The following is a 14,040-nucleotide window of genomic DNA, read 5'->3' as shown; positions in this document are numbered from 1 at the left end:
CTATTTAAGTAACAACTATATTTTTCTTATGTAACCAATTCATGCTCATTCTTGATAGTTTATAATAGAAAAAAACTCCTGTAGTCGCATTAATTAACATATCTAGACCCATAGAGTATAGACCCCCCAAAATTCAATATTTTGAAACAACTCTTTTATGAACTACTATCACAAATATCCTTTTGTGTATTTCTCAATCACTGTTGCTTTGTACTTGCTGGGAATTACTCACTTGTTTTTAGCACAAAATTCCCTTTAAATCCCTTGAATGTTCTCCTAGAGTCCTTAACTACTTCTTTGGGGAACTTCCTATGATTACCGTAATATATTCTTAAAACCCTGGACACAAAAAATTGATGTATTTTGAAAATCATGTGGGGCGGTGGGGGAGAAAATTTAGCACCAATGGAAAGCTTTATTTTTTAGGCTGTGAAATAGAAAATATACTGTATTTTTATTCAGTTGTATGTTTCAGAGACAATGAGGATTGCATTGGCTCCCTAAATAATGCAGAACATTCTCTTTTCTCCCTCTCTCGCCCACACTCTCTCACTCTGTGAGAACATATATCCAAACCTGTGCTGTTTCTCTGTGATTTTCTGCCTCTTGCATAACAGCTTTGATTATTTTTGTGTGTGTAGACATTTATTTAATGACCTCCTGTAGGTCAAGCAAAGTTAACTCAGGAGGAATTTCTTTACTTTTAAATTCTCTCTTTTTTTTTTAATTAAGATTTTATTTATTTATTTGAGAGAGAGAACTCAAGAGGAGGAGCAGGGGGAGGAGCAGACTCCCCGTTGAGTGGGGAGCCAGACACGGCTCGGCTGGATCCCAGGACCCTGAGATCATGGGACCTGAGCTGAAGGCAGCCACTTGACCAACTGAGCCACCCAGGCACCCCTAGGTTCTCTTTATTTATTTTTTTTTAAAGATTTTATTTATTTGACAGACAGAGACACAGCGAGAGAGGGAACACAAGCAGGGGGAGTGGGAGACGGGGAAGCAGGCTTCCCGCGGAGCAGGGAGCCTGATGCGGGGCTCGATCCCAGGACCCTGGGATCATGACCTGAGCCGAAGGCAGACGCTTAATGACTGAGCCACCCAGGCACCCCAGTTCTCTTTGTTTTTAAAAGTATTTTTGCTTATTGTAATTCACCTAAGAACAAGTTAAAACATCACTGAAATGTGTAACTGAAAAACTGAAAGCTCCCTGTAATGCTAACCCCAGAGATAAATACTATTAAAATATACCCTATATGCTTCTAGACATTTGCACACACACTCACACATACACGTGTGTGTTTTAATCATAAATGAGATCAAGATACAAATATTCCCGTTCTCAACTTGCCTATTTCAGTTAATAATACATTCTTGCAGCTACAGCTTTTGAGGGGAAACAAAAGTAGAGCACATGGAAAAGTGCAGGGGTATAATCTATCAAGAACAAATGTTCCAGAAGAGAAAACAGGGTGACCTGAGAGCTTCAGAGAAAACTTCCTAGAGGAGGTGGTACCTATGCTGAAGGGGAAGGAGTTCAATACGGTGTAGAAGAGGGGGAGATGGCCAGCACAGTCTTGGGGGAGGGACACGGGACAGCAACATGGCAGATGTGACAAAGGGTGTCCTGAGGAAAGCACAGAAGATGTTAGGTTTTAGTGAGAACAATGCTTAGCTATAGAGAATGAGCCAGATTATGGCTGCATTTGGAAGCCAAGCGTTTGAGCTTGAATTTGATGCAGTCATCAGCTGAGAGCCATTTGTTTAAGTTTATGAGGCAGAGGAATGAAAGTGGGGTGGCGATGGAGGAGACCCTGCTATGGGAAGGTCTTACTATGTGCCACGGCCTTTTCTCTCTGTTTTTATTTAAAGTTGTTGTACCCAGATGGGTTGGGAGAGTTAAAATATTTGGAAGGAACCAGCCAGGAACCAGTTGCAGGACTCCAGGCCCAAATTGATGAGCCTTACAGTTGGGTGTAAAGGCAAGGAAAATGTACCAGATGGTTTGAGGGAGACTCACTTGACTCTTGGGTAGGAGAATCTACTAAATTACAGACCAATCCGCAAGCAGAATGAGCACTCACCTGGGTACCGAGTTGACTCTGCAACAATCCAGGTAAACCCTTTAACCTTTCTGAACCTCAGCTTCTTTATCTGCAGTGAGTTGGGGATATGGTTTCTAAGTTTCTTGAGCATTCTATGGTGTTTACTGATCTATTGGTATCATTCTACAGAAGAACCACAACATACATGAACATGTATAAACATTCCATAATTTGCATGTTTTCACACTGAGCGACACCACTGCCAAGCACTCCATCTGAGGTTTTCGACTTCAGCAACCAATTCCTGTTTAACATGAGGTAGTTGGTAGATTACTGTTGGCATTTTGCCTTTTCCATGCAGAAAGGACTTTGCATTTCAATCATAAGACTTCTAAGAGTAATCAAAGTAAGATTTTTTTAAAAATCCAAGGTGGAAGTGAGACAGATAAACTTTCATCTTGGTTTAAAAGTTATGTTCTGTGATTCGGTATTGCTGTAGAAAGATAAATGTCATGTGTCTTGAGAAGCCGCCAAGAGATATGCCAGCACATAGTTTTCTCTAACCTTTACGTATGCTTCAGTGAAAGCATGTGGAGAATTTAAATGAAACTGTATGCTGCATAAGCAATCCAGCCTCATACCTCAAACTGGTAGAGACAGGGGCAAATGGTGATTGTCACTACTGAAACTATTTTTCCAAGACACAAGCAGTTTCGTGTTAATTGAAATGAAAACTTTGCACTGAACATTTAAATTAACAAATCTATACTAAGAGTCTCTTGTGTTCAAGGTACTGAACAAGCAAACGAATTATACTAGGTACTGCATCTGTCGGGACATTTCCTTCCCTGTTTTCATTTAGGTAGGACCCAAAAAAATGAGTTCATCTGGCATGGAATTCTGCCTTCTGAGTTCGTTTTACAATAACCAGAAAAAGCTGTAACTTCTTGGTAGTGAGATGAATGACTATTAGCATAACTATTCTCTCTTACCTTTTTAACAAGCCATTCCAATGAAATTTTGAAATATTGTTAGGTGCTTGGAAAATCTTAGGAATAATTCTTCCAAAAGTGATTTTTCTATGTATGCCCCTATATGGTAATACTTTGCTGTATCGTAATACTAGTACAGTTTAATTTTTTAAAAAGCCTCTGAGTATGGACCGTATTTTTATCAGTTTTCAAGAGCAGTGTTAATACCTAAAGAAACCAAAGAGTGGGTAGAGTCGACAGATTAAGCAGAAAACAAATCGGACTTGCAGATACAAGAGCATGACTAATCCAGAGATGACCTTTCATTCATGTGGCAGTCTGAGATCAGGAGAACATTGTGTAATTTGAGAATATCCAGTATGAATAAAAGCTATGATTTAACCTGCCATGATTATTCAGTGATATACCTCGGAGTAGATCATTTAGTACCCAAGTTTTACTTATTAGCTTGGCCGCTTTATTAACTATATGTTTTATAAAAAAATTTTTTTACGTCTTTTAAATCTCAGTGTCCTCGACTGTAAAATGGAGCTGTTAAAACTGTTTATGTTAAAGGTTATTGTGCTGCTCTCTGAAAAGAATAGATAAGCATTGTCACTCTGACCATGCTGCTCTGCGAGGCTTATGATTTTTCCCCCTTGCATCTTTTCCAGAGATTTCCTACAGTACTGGGAATAGAAAAGGACTATCAGTGCGCACTTCAGTGTGGATTGGAATGGGTGGTCTGAATCGAGGCAGAAGGGAAAGTGGAGTCAGGACAACACAGAAAATAGGAACCAAGCTTATTTGATAGTTGGCCAATGTCTTGCCTTTTTTTTAATGGGACTTTGTCTTTAAAAAGCTGCCTACTGTCTCTGGAATTTGGACAACTTGATTACAAATATTACAGTTCCTGATTTTAGATCAGACAACAAGGATTTATACGCATTTCTTTTGCCTCCATCCATTCCATCCCTCTGCCCATTCAGCTAGCCAGCAACGTTTACTGGGGCCCAGGTAAACCAAGCTAAGCATTGGCCAACGCTGAGATGACAGAAGGAAAACATAGTTACTGTCTTTAAAGAACACATAGCCTGTAACGGTTAGATATTTCCTGCCTTTCCCATTTTAAGGTGATAGTGTACAGACTGGAGATAATATAATCAGATGCTGAGTTTGGATCCTTTCACAAGGCCACATTTGTCCCTTTACTTTGGTTATTTGAAATAATTCATGGGGAAAAGAGAGAAGTAAACAGAAATTAGCATGATGAGCATATCTGTATCATCCTCAGCATCCTTGACTGCCAGTCAGTGTCTCTGATTCCATTTGAGTGCACTTGACCATGCTGTGAATAGCACGCATGTGCTGTGTCATGTAATATTAAGGACATTGGTATTAGTACAACTGCTTCCCAACCTCTCTCATGTCATGGCACACATAGAAAATGATATTTTTATGCCACACTGAGGTAAACGGACAAAGCAACTTAGGGCAAGATACCAGCCCTGGGATTCTGCTGCCCCAACCTTGTGCAGCATTGAGAAGGTCGGATGAGGTGGAGGTGGTGGGGGTTTGGGGGACAGTATGTTTGCGCACCTGTGATGTGTTGGCAGCACACCTGTGCACTGTCAGGTACATTACAGTTGGAACCCTCTGCACTTAATTATCCCCAGGTTGTGCCTTCTTTGCTGACCCGGGGCCTTACTTAATTTTGTTTGGTCATGAACACTTTGAGCACATCAATTATGGTGGCCACGTGATACGGTTTAGTAAGGGAATGTAGAGACTTTAGAGGATTCCAAACAAAAATATAAAACACTACTGTAGGTCGAAGACAGCTTCTCATAATGAAAATAGGCTGGCTTGGGAATTGAGAGTCCTGGCCTTCAGTGCTAACTTGATCACCTTTGGCAAATCACTTCTCTCTGAACCTCAATTTCCTTATCTTTAAAATGAGGGGGTTTGAACAAGATGACCTTTAAGTCACCCTCTAGTTCTGATAGGCCGTGGTTTTTATTTTTATTATTTTTTATTTTTTTAGAGAGAGCATGCACATGCACACGCAGGGGGAGGGACAGAGGGAGAGAGAGAGAATCTTAAGCAGGCTCTGCACTCAGCACAGAGCCCGACACGGGGCTTGATCTCACAACCCTGAGAGCCAGATGCTCAACTGACGGAGCCACCTGGGTGGCCCAACATGCCGTGGTTTTATAGATGCTTGTGCATCTTTGCTGTTACGTCGGCTGCTCTTCCCGGAGCGTTTGCTGTATGGACACTTGGTCAGTGGCTTCCTGCATGGGCCCTAGGGCCAGCTTCATGAGACTCCACTGCTTCGATGCTAGAGGAATTGAAACCAAACTACGATGCCTGATGAAGGAAAGATGATAGACACTGAATTGGGTGTCTGAAAGGAATGAAGCTAGCTATAGTAATTGAAAGGCCTTCCGTGTCTTTTAAATGTGGTTCAGGATTTCCCATCTAGCTAAACGCCTCGCTTGATTAAAACTGGCAACCCTGGCAGCCTGAATCTCCTAGGATAGGTTTTCCTAACTTTCATTTCCAGAAATAACTTATTCAGATACATCAACCATGTAAGCATGTATACAGAGACCAAATCTCAATTGTCCAACATGGTGGAAGAAAAGTTAGTGTTAAGAATCCCATTAGGAATTTTCGTTTTCCGTATTTATCTAAGTCCTTTCTGTTTCGCATGTGTTGGGTGGGGTGAGGCTGCCTGGCTGGAAAGCAACAGAGAAGACTTACCGGAATGCATGGATAATCAAGGACTAGGCACATCATGGTGATGATGGTCATTTGCCATGATTGTAGACTAAAATGGTACCATTTGTTCAATCCACGGAGGTTTCATTGTTCATTTACCATGTATCAGAAATTCTCTAGGAGCTAGAAAATAAATCTGAGAGATTCCTGATATAGTCAAAGACAGACATTAATGATACATTGTTAGCCTTAGAACTTTTTTTTAATAAACACATCAGTAACTGATTTGTTATGTTCAGAATTCTCCCTTACTTCCTACTGTCCATTAGCATATACTTATTGAGTCATGTATCAGATACACTAAAAAGAAGGACAAGACTAAATAATGTATTCACGTATCAAAAAATACTTCCAAGTAGGGACGCCTGGGTGGTGCAGTCAGTTAAGCATCTGACTCTTGGTTTCGGCTCAGGTCATGATCTCAGGGTTCTGAGATTGAGCCCCACGTCAGGCTCCATGCTCAGCGGGGAGTCTGCTTGGGATTCTCTCTCCCTCTCCCTCTGCCCCTCCCCCCTAAAATAAATAAATAAATCTTTTTAAAAAAATACTTCTAAGTATATAAAAATTCACCCAATAATATACCCTTAAGGAAACCTAATGTTTCAGATCTATGCACAAGAGGATCCTTATGCACATGTATATATGTGTGTCTGTGTGTGTATGTGTGTCTATTATGTAATGTACATATGTAATACACGTTCAAAAAGGATACTTGAACCTAGAGGGTAAATGAAGAAGTCTGGGTTTATGTCTGCACATATGCATGTTTGTATGTATGGGGTGAGGGGGAGATTAGGAAGGAAAGAAGGGAGGGATGGAGTAGAAGAAGAGAAGAAGCAAGGGTAAAAATAGTTAGTGGTCTTAGAAGGAACCACAGGAGTTAGTCTAACTCCCACCACCCCATCTATCTTTCCTGTATTGAGCAGCAGTTAGTGTACCATTATTCATCCCATCAACAGATATATCCTCAGAATTAAGTTGACTACTACCCAAATCAAACAAAATGAAGAAAGAATAATTTCAGTTTAAAAAAAATATAAAAACATCCAGACGTTAGTGGTACTTATGTACTCCAACTGTGATAAAGAAAACTTACCGAAAGTCCTTCAAAGCAGAAAAAAAATTAACATCTCAGGGAATTTTTTCCTTTACTGGCCAGAATCTCATTCCAAGAAGTACCATCCTGTCTCATTTCAAAATGCTTCCCTTGCCAAGGAAGCGGAAGCGGTCATATTCTTTCCCACCGAACTATGGGTGAATTATAATTATCCTACCTCTTGTGGGACAATGAAGCAGCAAACATCTGCTATACTGAATCAGAAACCCACGAATGAAACTATACCAAACTGTGAATCATACCTGGACTCAGATGAAAGGTTTTGTGTTGTGTTTACCTTTTTCTTTGTTTTCTTTGCAATTTAAAATATGGATTTGTTAGCTCTGGCTCCATGTTCTAACTGAGGGAAAATATATGGGGTCCATTCATTGACTCAGATTTTAACATTGAAAATCCCCAGCTTTAAGGCAGTACATGGGCAATAACGATTAGCAGTTTTTTCTGTTTGATTTATTACCCCCTCACAGCTTTTCTTCGAAAGGATGGTACAATTAAGAAAATTTAGTACACAATCTAAGAAGTAAGATCCTTTAGCTTTTTCAATATAGTGACAGTAACAGAGGAGGAGAAAATGGCATTTTAAACTTCGCTTCCAAAAGACACAAGTTGCAAAACTACTGTTAACTTATCATAATTTCAAGTTTCATGATATTTATGGTGGTATGAAACTGTTTACTTAAAGTCAGGAAAGGAAAATGGAATTTCAATTCTGCAATTTAGCCAGGAAGACATAGATAATGGTCTACTTGCTCTGAAACATTGTTTGTGTCTTTTTATCTGTCAGAGAGCAGAAAGACAAACTCGAATTATGGATTCAGCCCAATATGCAGAATTCTGTGAAAGTCGACAATTAAGTTTCTGTAAGTAAATGTTTAATTTTGCTTCATTATATGTTTAAGAGATCATGTGTTACAGATAAACGAAAGTATGACACAATCTCCATTCCTTAGAAATGGGTGAATTTAACGTATGCATAGTTATAACTTAGAAACAGCCCCTGCATTGTAGGGGACTCTATAAAAGATTTTACCCCACTCTACCGTTTTGTAATTAATAGTCCAAAGAGGTTTTAAAGGGTGCTAGTAAGACACAGAGAACCATGTTAATTATTCACATTACTTTTAGTCTGAAAAATTCCATTTTCTTTAACATTCTCATTTTATTTTCCAGTTTCTTCGTCCTACTAACACTAGTATTGCTGATTGTACTTGACCCCATAATGGACTCTAGTAGCACAGTCATGACATTTAAAAGCCCCCAATATTAATAAATACCAAGCTTTCCATTTATTTATGCCTACTCATATTACCACAAGGAAATGTATCAATAGTCTCTTCCATTTTTGTCTGTAACCTCTTACTGTGACAAGCATTCAGTGTTAGCCAAATTCATCAGTCTGTGCTCTTGTAACACTAATAACCTAGTGATAAAATTAGTACCGTCCCATCATTGCACACAGGCTTACTAAAAGTACATAAAGGCTCGTGATAAATAGTGGGCTCAATTGTGTAGCAAACATCCTTACCGCAACAGTTCAATGATGACTAAGCCTCTCAGGGGAAAGGTCAAAGAGTAAGTGTGATGAAAAGTCCAGTTAAAAATCTGACAGAGAAGCACATGACCCTGGTCTGAGGGATTATAGACACAATGGTGTCTTTAAACGGAAAAACTGTTCTGTGGCCATAACAATGTATTTGATTTGAAAACAGAAAATGAGAGCTTCATTTATAGATCATAAAGTGCAAATAAATGACACATTTCAAATAGTGCCCCATGTAAATGTCAGTAAAATATAGGAAAACATGTTTTGGAAGCTTTTTTCCCTAACTAAATATACTTTGCAGTCTGACTAACAATTTGGCATCGTACATCTGTGAAGCATTAAGTAAATGACACTTCAGATCATGGCAATTTCAGCAAATGAGAGGTTTTTGTATTGTAATTTTTAGGTTTAAAAATGGCATTCAAGTCTTTTATAAGTATAAATTTCCAGTTTATAAAGTAACATTTAGTGCTATTGAACTATTTTTTAAAATCATATTTTAAATTTAATTCACTTAAAGGAACAGAAGTGCTGTTTTCACGCTAAAATGTATAGCCACTGAAGGGTCCTAATACATCTTGTGTTTGAAAATCACATTTTTAACAACTCAGTTTTTTGTTTATAACTCAGTAATAAAGTATAGTAAATTAAAAATTAATGCTTTCCCTTTCTATATAAAATAATTATAAACAGTATATTATGCTTACTTTTTTTTAAAAGAAGAGGAATTTGGGCATTTAAAAATATTTCTTTGTATGATGCCCATAGGTGCTTCATTATGAAACCCTAGTGGAAGAATCTGTTTTATATGCCAAAATGCTGTGGTTGGGAATGCTTAATCCAAGTGGGTCCGCAAATTCAGAACTAATACCCACAACTGGTCAGAATGTTAGGCTCTTTTCATTTCTCCCCTTCTGATAAATTACCAGGATATAGGAATTGCGATCCAGCTGTTTGTATCTTCTTAAATATTGGATCGTAGCATTCACTGATTGGGACTACTGGTGTATTTTAAAATTTACAAGTCTATGACTTTATAGACTGAAGGTAAGTTGTAGAATTGGGATCAAATTCACCAGTCTTTTGTTTTTATATTTATGTAAGTTAGATAGTCATTTCCCTGAAAGTCTTTTAAAATCTGATATTCATATTAATTCACAAAGATTAAATTTAGTTATAAATTGGCAAATCATTTCCCAAGCCTTTTCTTTCAGCCTTTTGTTTTGTATGTGGGTTCTGTAAACAAATATATAGATTTTCTTTTTAGTCAAGTCTGAGAGTCTTTTTGTATTTTAATTGATAATTTTAATTTGTGTGTGTTTAATTACTTATACATTGGGTTTATATATGCTGTCTTTGTGTTTTAAATATACTGTGCCTTTTTTTTTTTGCTTTTCCTCCTCCTTTTCATTGTTTTGTTGGATTAATTGGATATTCTTCATTGCATTTTTTCTCAACCAGTTTGTATAGTGTATATTCTAGTTCTATTATTGTAGTTGCTATCCTTAATTTTTTAAAATGCGTCCTTGACTTAAATTTTTTAAAGTTGGTAATTAGTAAACATGCCTTGTCAGCTTAATTTTGTTTTTCCCAAGGCTCTGTAAGTGCTTAAAGCACTCATTTTTGTCTTAAAAATGCTTTATTTTGCCCTCATACTTAAATGGTAGTTTAGTTGGGTAGGAAGTTGTGGGCTAGTAGTTATTTGTTAAAACAGGATTCCTTTTTTTTTTTTTTTTAGCCTCTGTTGTTGGTAAGAAGTCTCTGTCCACTTGTCCTGTGTCCTGTATTTTCCCTGTGGGAGAAACTAAGAGAATGAAGATGTGACCCCCCCCCCGACCCCTCTGGTGTATGGGGAAATGAACAGGTTGGCAGTCAGTGACTGATCAATAAATATGTACAGAAGGAAAGAAATAAGGAACCTCTACTATAAAAGACTCCAGGGAAAAGCATGCCCTCTGAGAAAGACTATTTGCAATTAATCCAAATAGCAGTAATTTTGAAGAGACTGAAGTTGTGGAAGAATTTCTTCAGAGTGGACTGAGCATTACAGAGGGCCCTAAGGAAAGGATGGGGAATGGAAAGACTGGTGAGAGGGATGACATAGAAATAGTGAGATAGTATGCAGGGAGGTGAGAATGGGATATTGAGAGAAACTTAGATTTTACTAGTGGTCAATAATGAGAAAGAAAAAAAGACACGTATGAGGGTTCACTAACCTTAAATTTCCCATATGAAGTTATTATAAAAAGTTGTTTTAATTCCAGCACAAGCTAAAAAACCAGATAGTGTCAGAAGGCTGATAATCTTGGGAACTTCTGACCTGTGTTAAGGATTCTGTTTAAATTGTTGATCGATGTCCCCAATTACCCTTTCTCCTGATATATTGAGAAAAGCAGTAAAGGTGAAGGAACTCATTCATTCTGATGCCCCCCACCTCTCAATAGAAACAAACTGTCATGACCAGGAGTATCTGTGCCTCTTTTGCTGGAACCAGCAATACCATGGGAAGGTCTGTCTCTGAAGCAGTCCTTCTGCAGGTGACAGGGCATTATCTCAGGGAATGTTCACCTGTTGCTGGAATAGCAGTAGCTCACAGCGGTTTTATGGGACCCTCTGTGCGCCTTTTCTGCTAGAGAACAGAGACCCTACCCTTTTATTAAAGAAATATCTTTCATTTGTCCATTCATTCATTTTTTTTCTGGAAATATTTATTGTGAGACTGCTGATGCCAGGCAGTATTCTAGGTGCTGGGGATACAGTGGTGGACACAGGGCCCTCATCCCTGCATTCTCAGTACTTAACATCTAGGGAGGAAGCTACCAATTCTGTTGCTTAGGTGGACAGATCCTGTGGAACACTAAGAACCGTCTATCCTTTCCCTCTCTTTTAAAATAAATCGTTTAGAGCATAGTCACAAAATACCTTGTTTCTGCGTTCTTAACAAACTGTCAAAGGGAGAAGTGAACAAGGTACATTTTATTGATCTTGCCAAATTGCCGCCTGTTAACTTTGACTTCAGAAGTATTCCACAGATGTTAAACAAGTGTTTGTGAGCTAATGCAGCTGACTAGTTAGATGGAATGTTGCATGTCAGAGAGTATGTGGAAGATTGGTTACTTTAGGGAGATAGCTTTAAGAGGATTATCATAATTCTGCCACAGTTGACAACTTTGGACATGCACTTCCATAGCAAGACTTCAAGTCTTCTGTGATTTATTGGAAAAAAAAAAAAAAAAAAAAAACTCTTCTGTACTTGGAATCCATGAAGACCACATCTATAAGGATAGAAACATCATGCTTTGAGTGACGGTTAAGTGTTTTAATAGACCCATGGGACCAGATTAACCAAAAGAATAATCAGTGGATTTTTTTACAAGATTATTATGTTATAGATATGATAAAATCTTTACCATCAATCTCCTCCCTGTAGATTACTAGTTAGATTAGTAATATCTAATAAAGGCTCTACATCAAGTTAGGCTGTGCTTAGCACTGTGGCATTTTGGAGATATGAACCGGAAGGTTCCACGTGCGCTTGGTACTGTTAGGTATGCAGAGAGACATGATGCATGGTGTTTCTAATATGGTTCGAGAAATTAAAAGCAGACATGAAAGGATATCTGATGATACAAGAGTTCAGTAAATGACCAGTGTGGGGAACTACACAGTATAGGCGGGATTCATGTGAAGGAGGAAGAGAGGTGGGATGGCATTCCATGGAGGAAAAGGAGCAGCGGTGAACATAGAGAGGGCTAGACTCAATGCCAGGTGGCATTTCAGCAGGCAGTAACAGAAAGAAATTGAAATCACTTTGGAGGCTTAGGAATTTGGACATCTTTGTAGTCAGAAAAACATAACTGCAGGCCTAAGTTTTTTTCTATTGTATTCTAAATATGTGACTTTGAACCTATTCTGGTAATAGACACATTTGGAAATGTACTGCAAATACAATTTCTGTATGTTCTTTCTCCATCCCAGGCTCTTTCTTGCAGGAATTTCTTTCCACAAGAATAGGTTAAAGTTGCATTAAGCAACCCCTCTGACTTTTGTTAAAACATAAGCTATGGCCAGTGGTAACTTATTCTGACACTGTGAGAAATGCTGAATATTAAGTCATTTAGTATACCGTGTTAGGTAGCACAGATACAAAATCAAAGACCCAAATGCATAAGGAATTTCTTGGGGTTTGAATATCTTGACACTAATTGAAACTTCAAAAGCATGGTGTTTTATATGCATTATTTTTCAAATGCAATTTTCAAGAGACATATTTTTCATTTTGTGATAGTAATATGCAGTATTAAAACACTTCAAAAACTAAATTCTCCATATTTGTTTTTTTGATGGCCAGCCAAAAAGGCCTCCAAATTTCGAGACTGGTTGGACTGCAGCAGTATGGAGATAAAACCCAATGTTGTCGCAATGGAAATTTTAGCGTATTTAGCATATGAAACAGTGGCACAGGTAAGAATGCTAATATCTGTCATAGCAGGCCATACAGGACTGCTTTCTTCTTCTTCTTCTTTTAAGATTTTATTTATCAGAGAGAGAGGGGGAGAGAGAGCACAAGCAGGGGGAGTGGCAGGCAGAGGGAGAAGCAGGCTCCCTGCTAAGCAAGGACCCCGATGGCGGGACTCAATCCCAGGACCCTGGGTCATGACCTGAGCCAAAGGCAGATGCTTTAAACCACTGAGCCAACCCAGGCATCCCTTTCTTCTTATCCCTGTCCATGATCAAAGTTCCTCCACCTGCTACTCTACCAGGAATGAGAACAACCATGAGTTTTATCCTATGACAATCTTACCATTTTCTGGAATTTAGTTCAGTTATGTTTCTTTGTATCCTCAGCCCTGGCAGGTGTTAGTGTAAAAGTGACTGTTGCTTGCAACTCAATCCTAACCAGAAATGGAATCCCTACATACTTTTTCTCAACATTGAATTCTCAGTACACATCTGCCTTGTTTAGAGATTATTTTTGAGCTCTGAAACATATCTTTCTAGCTATGTACAGTCTCCTGAGTGCTTGCCAAAACCTGAGTCTAGAATCACTGCTCTCTGACAGCTTCTCAAAGCATGGTCCTCTGACCACAAGCATCAGCTTCTCCTTGCTTCTTGCTGAAAATGTAACCCAGACCATACCTACCAAATTAGAATCTTGGTGTCCAGAGCACAGAAATCTGTATTTGAAAATACTTCCCTAATGATTATTAAATAAAATTTGAGAAGTGCTCCCCTAAAAAGTCAGAATACATTGTTTATATTCATGGGTAGGTCTACTTATCAATGAAAGCATATGCTCACGTCCACAATACAGATTTTTAAGCAGACCGTATTATCAATAACACTTGGAATGTATTGCTTTTAGTTTTGCCACTTCGGTGACATTGGTGATTGATTATTCCCAGTTATGTGACTTTATTTTCATTGCTCTGATCTTCTAGTTAGTGGACCTGGCTCTTCTTGTGAGGCAGGACATGGTAACCAAGGCAGGAGACCCCTTCAGCCATGCCATTTCTGCAACCTTCATTCAGTATCACAACTCTGCTGAGGTAAGTAGCAAAAAATCTGTCTTTGACACCT

General features: G+C 38.5%; 1 protein-coding gene across 6 annotated transcripts in view; it reads left to right on the top strand.

Annotated features, from left to right (window-relative positions):
* The window catches only part of SUPT3H (SPT3 homolog, SAGA and STAGA complex component), a 562,051-nt gene that overhangs the window by 432,462 nt on the left and 115,549 nt on the right, over positions 1 to 14,040 (top strand). For all 6 annotated transcript variants that reach the window (XR_010413639.1, XM_064597675.1, XM_064597677.1 and 3 more), the window contains exons 7-9: positions 7,702 to 7,777; positions 12,812 to 12,924; positions 13,902 to 14,009. Coding sequence is in view for 5 of the 6 variants with exons in the window: in XM_064597675.1 (XP_064453745.1) it covers positions 7,702 to 7,777; positions 12,812 to 12,924; positions 13,902 to 14,009 (297 nt within the window). In the remaining variant the exon portion in view is untranslated. The remainder of the gene's footprint in view (positions 1 to 7,701; positions 7,778 to 12,811; positions 12,925 to 13,901; positions 14,010 to 14,040) is intronic.

Source organism: Mirounga angustirostris, unplaced genomic scaffold (genome assembly GCF_029215605.1).
Source record: "Mirounga angustirostris isolate CCGP_5_RB_7025 unplaced genomic scaffold, mMirAng1.0.hap1 SCAF_8, whole genome shotgun sequence".
In the NCBI taxonomy this organism is placed as follows: Eukaryota; Metazoa; Chordata; class Mammalia; order Carnivora; family Phocidae; genus Mirounga; species Mirounga angustirostris.
This window is presented reverse-complemented; position numbering and strand designations above follow the sequence as displayed.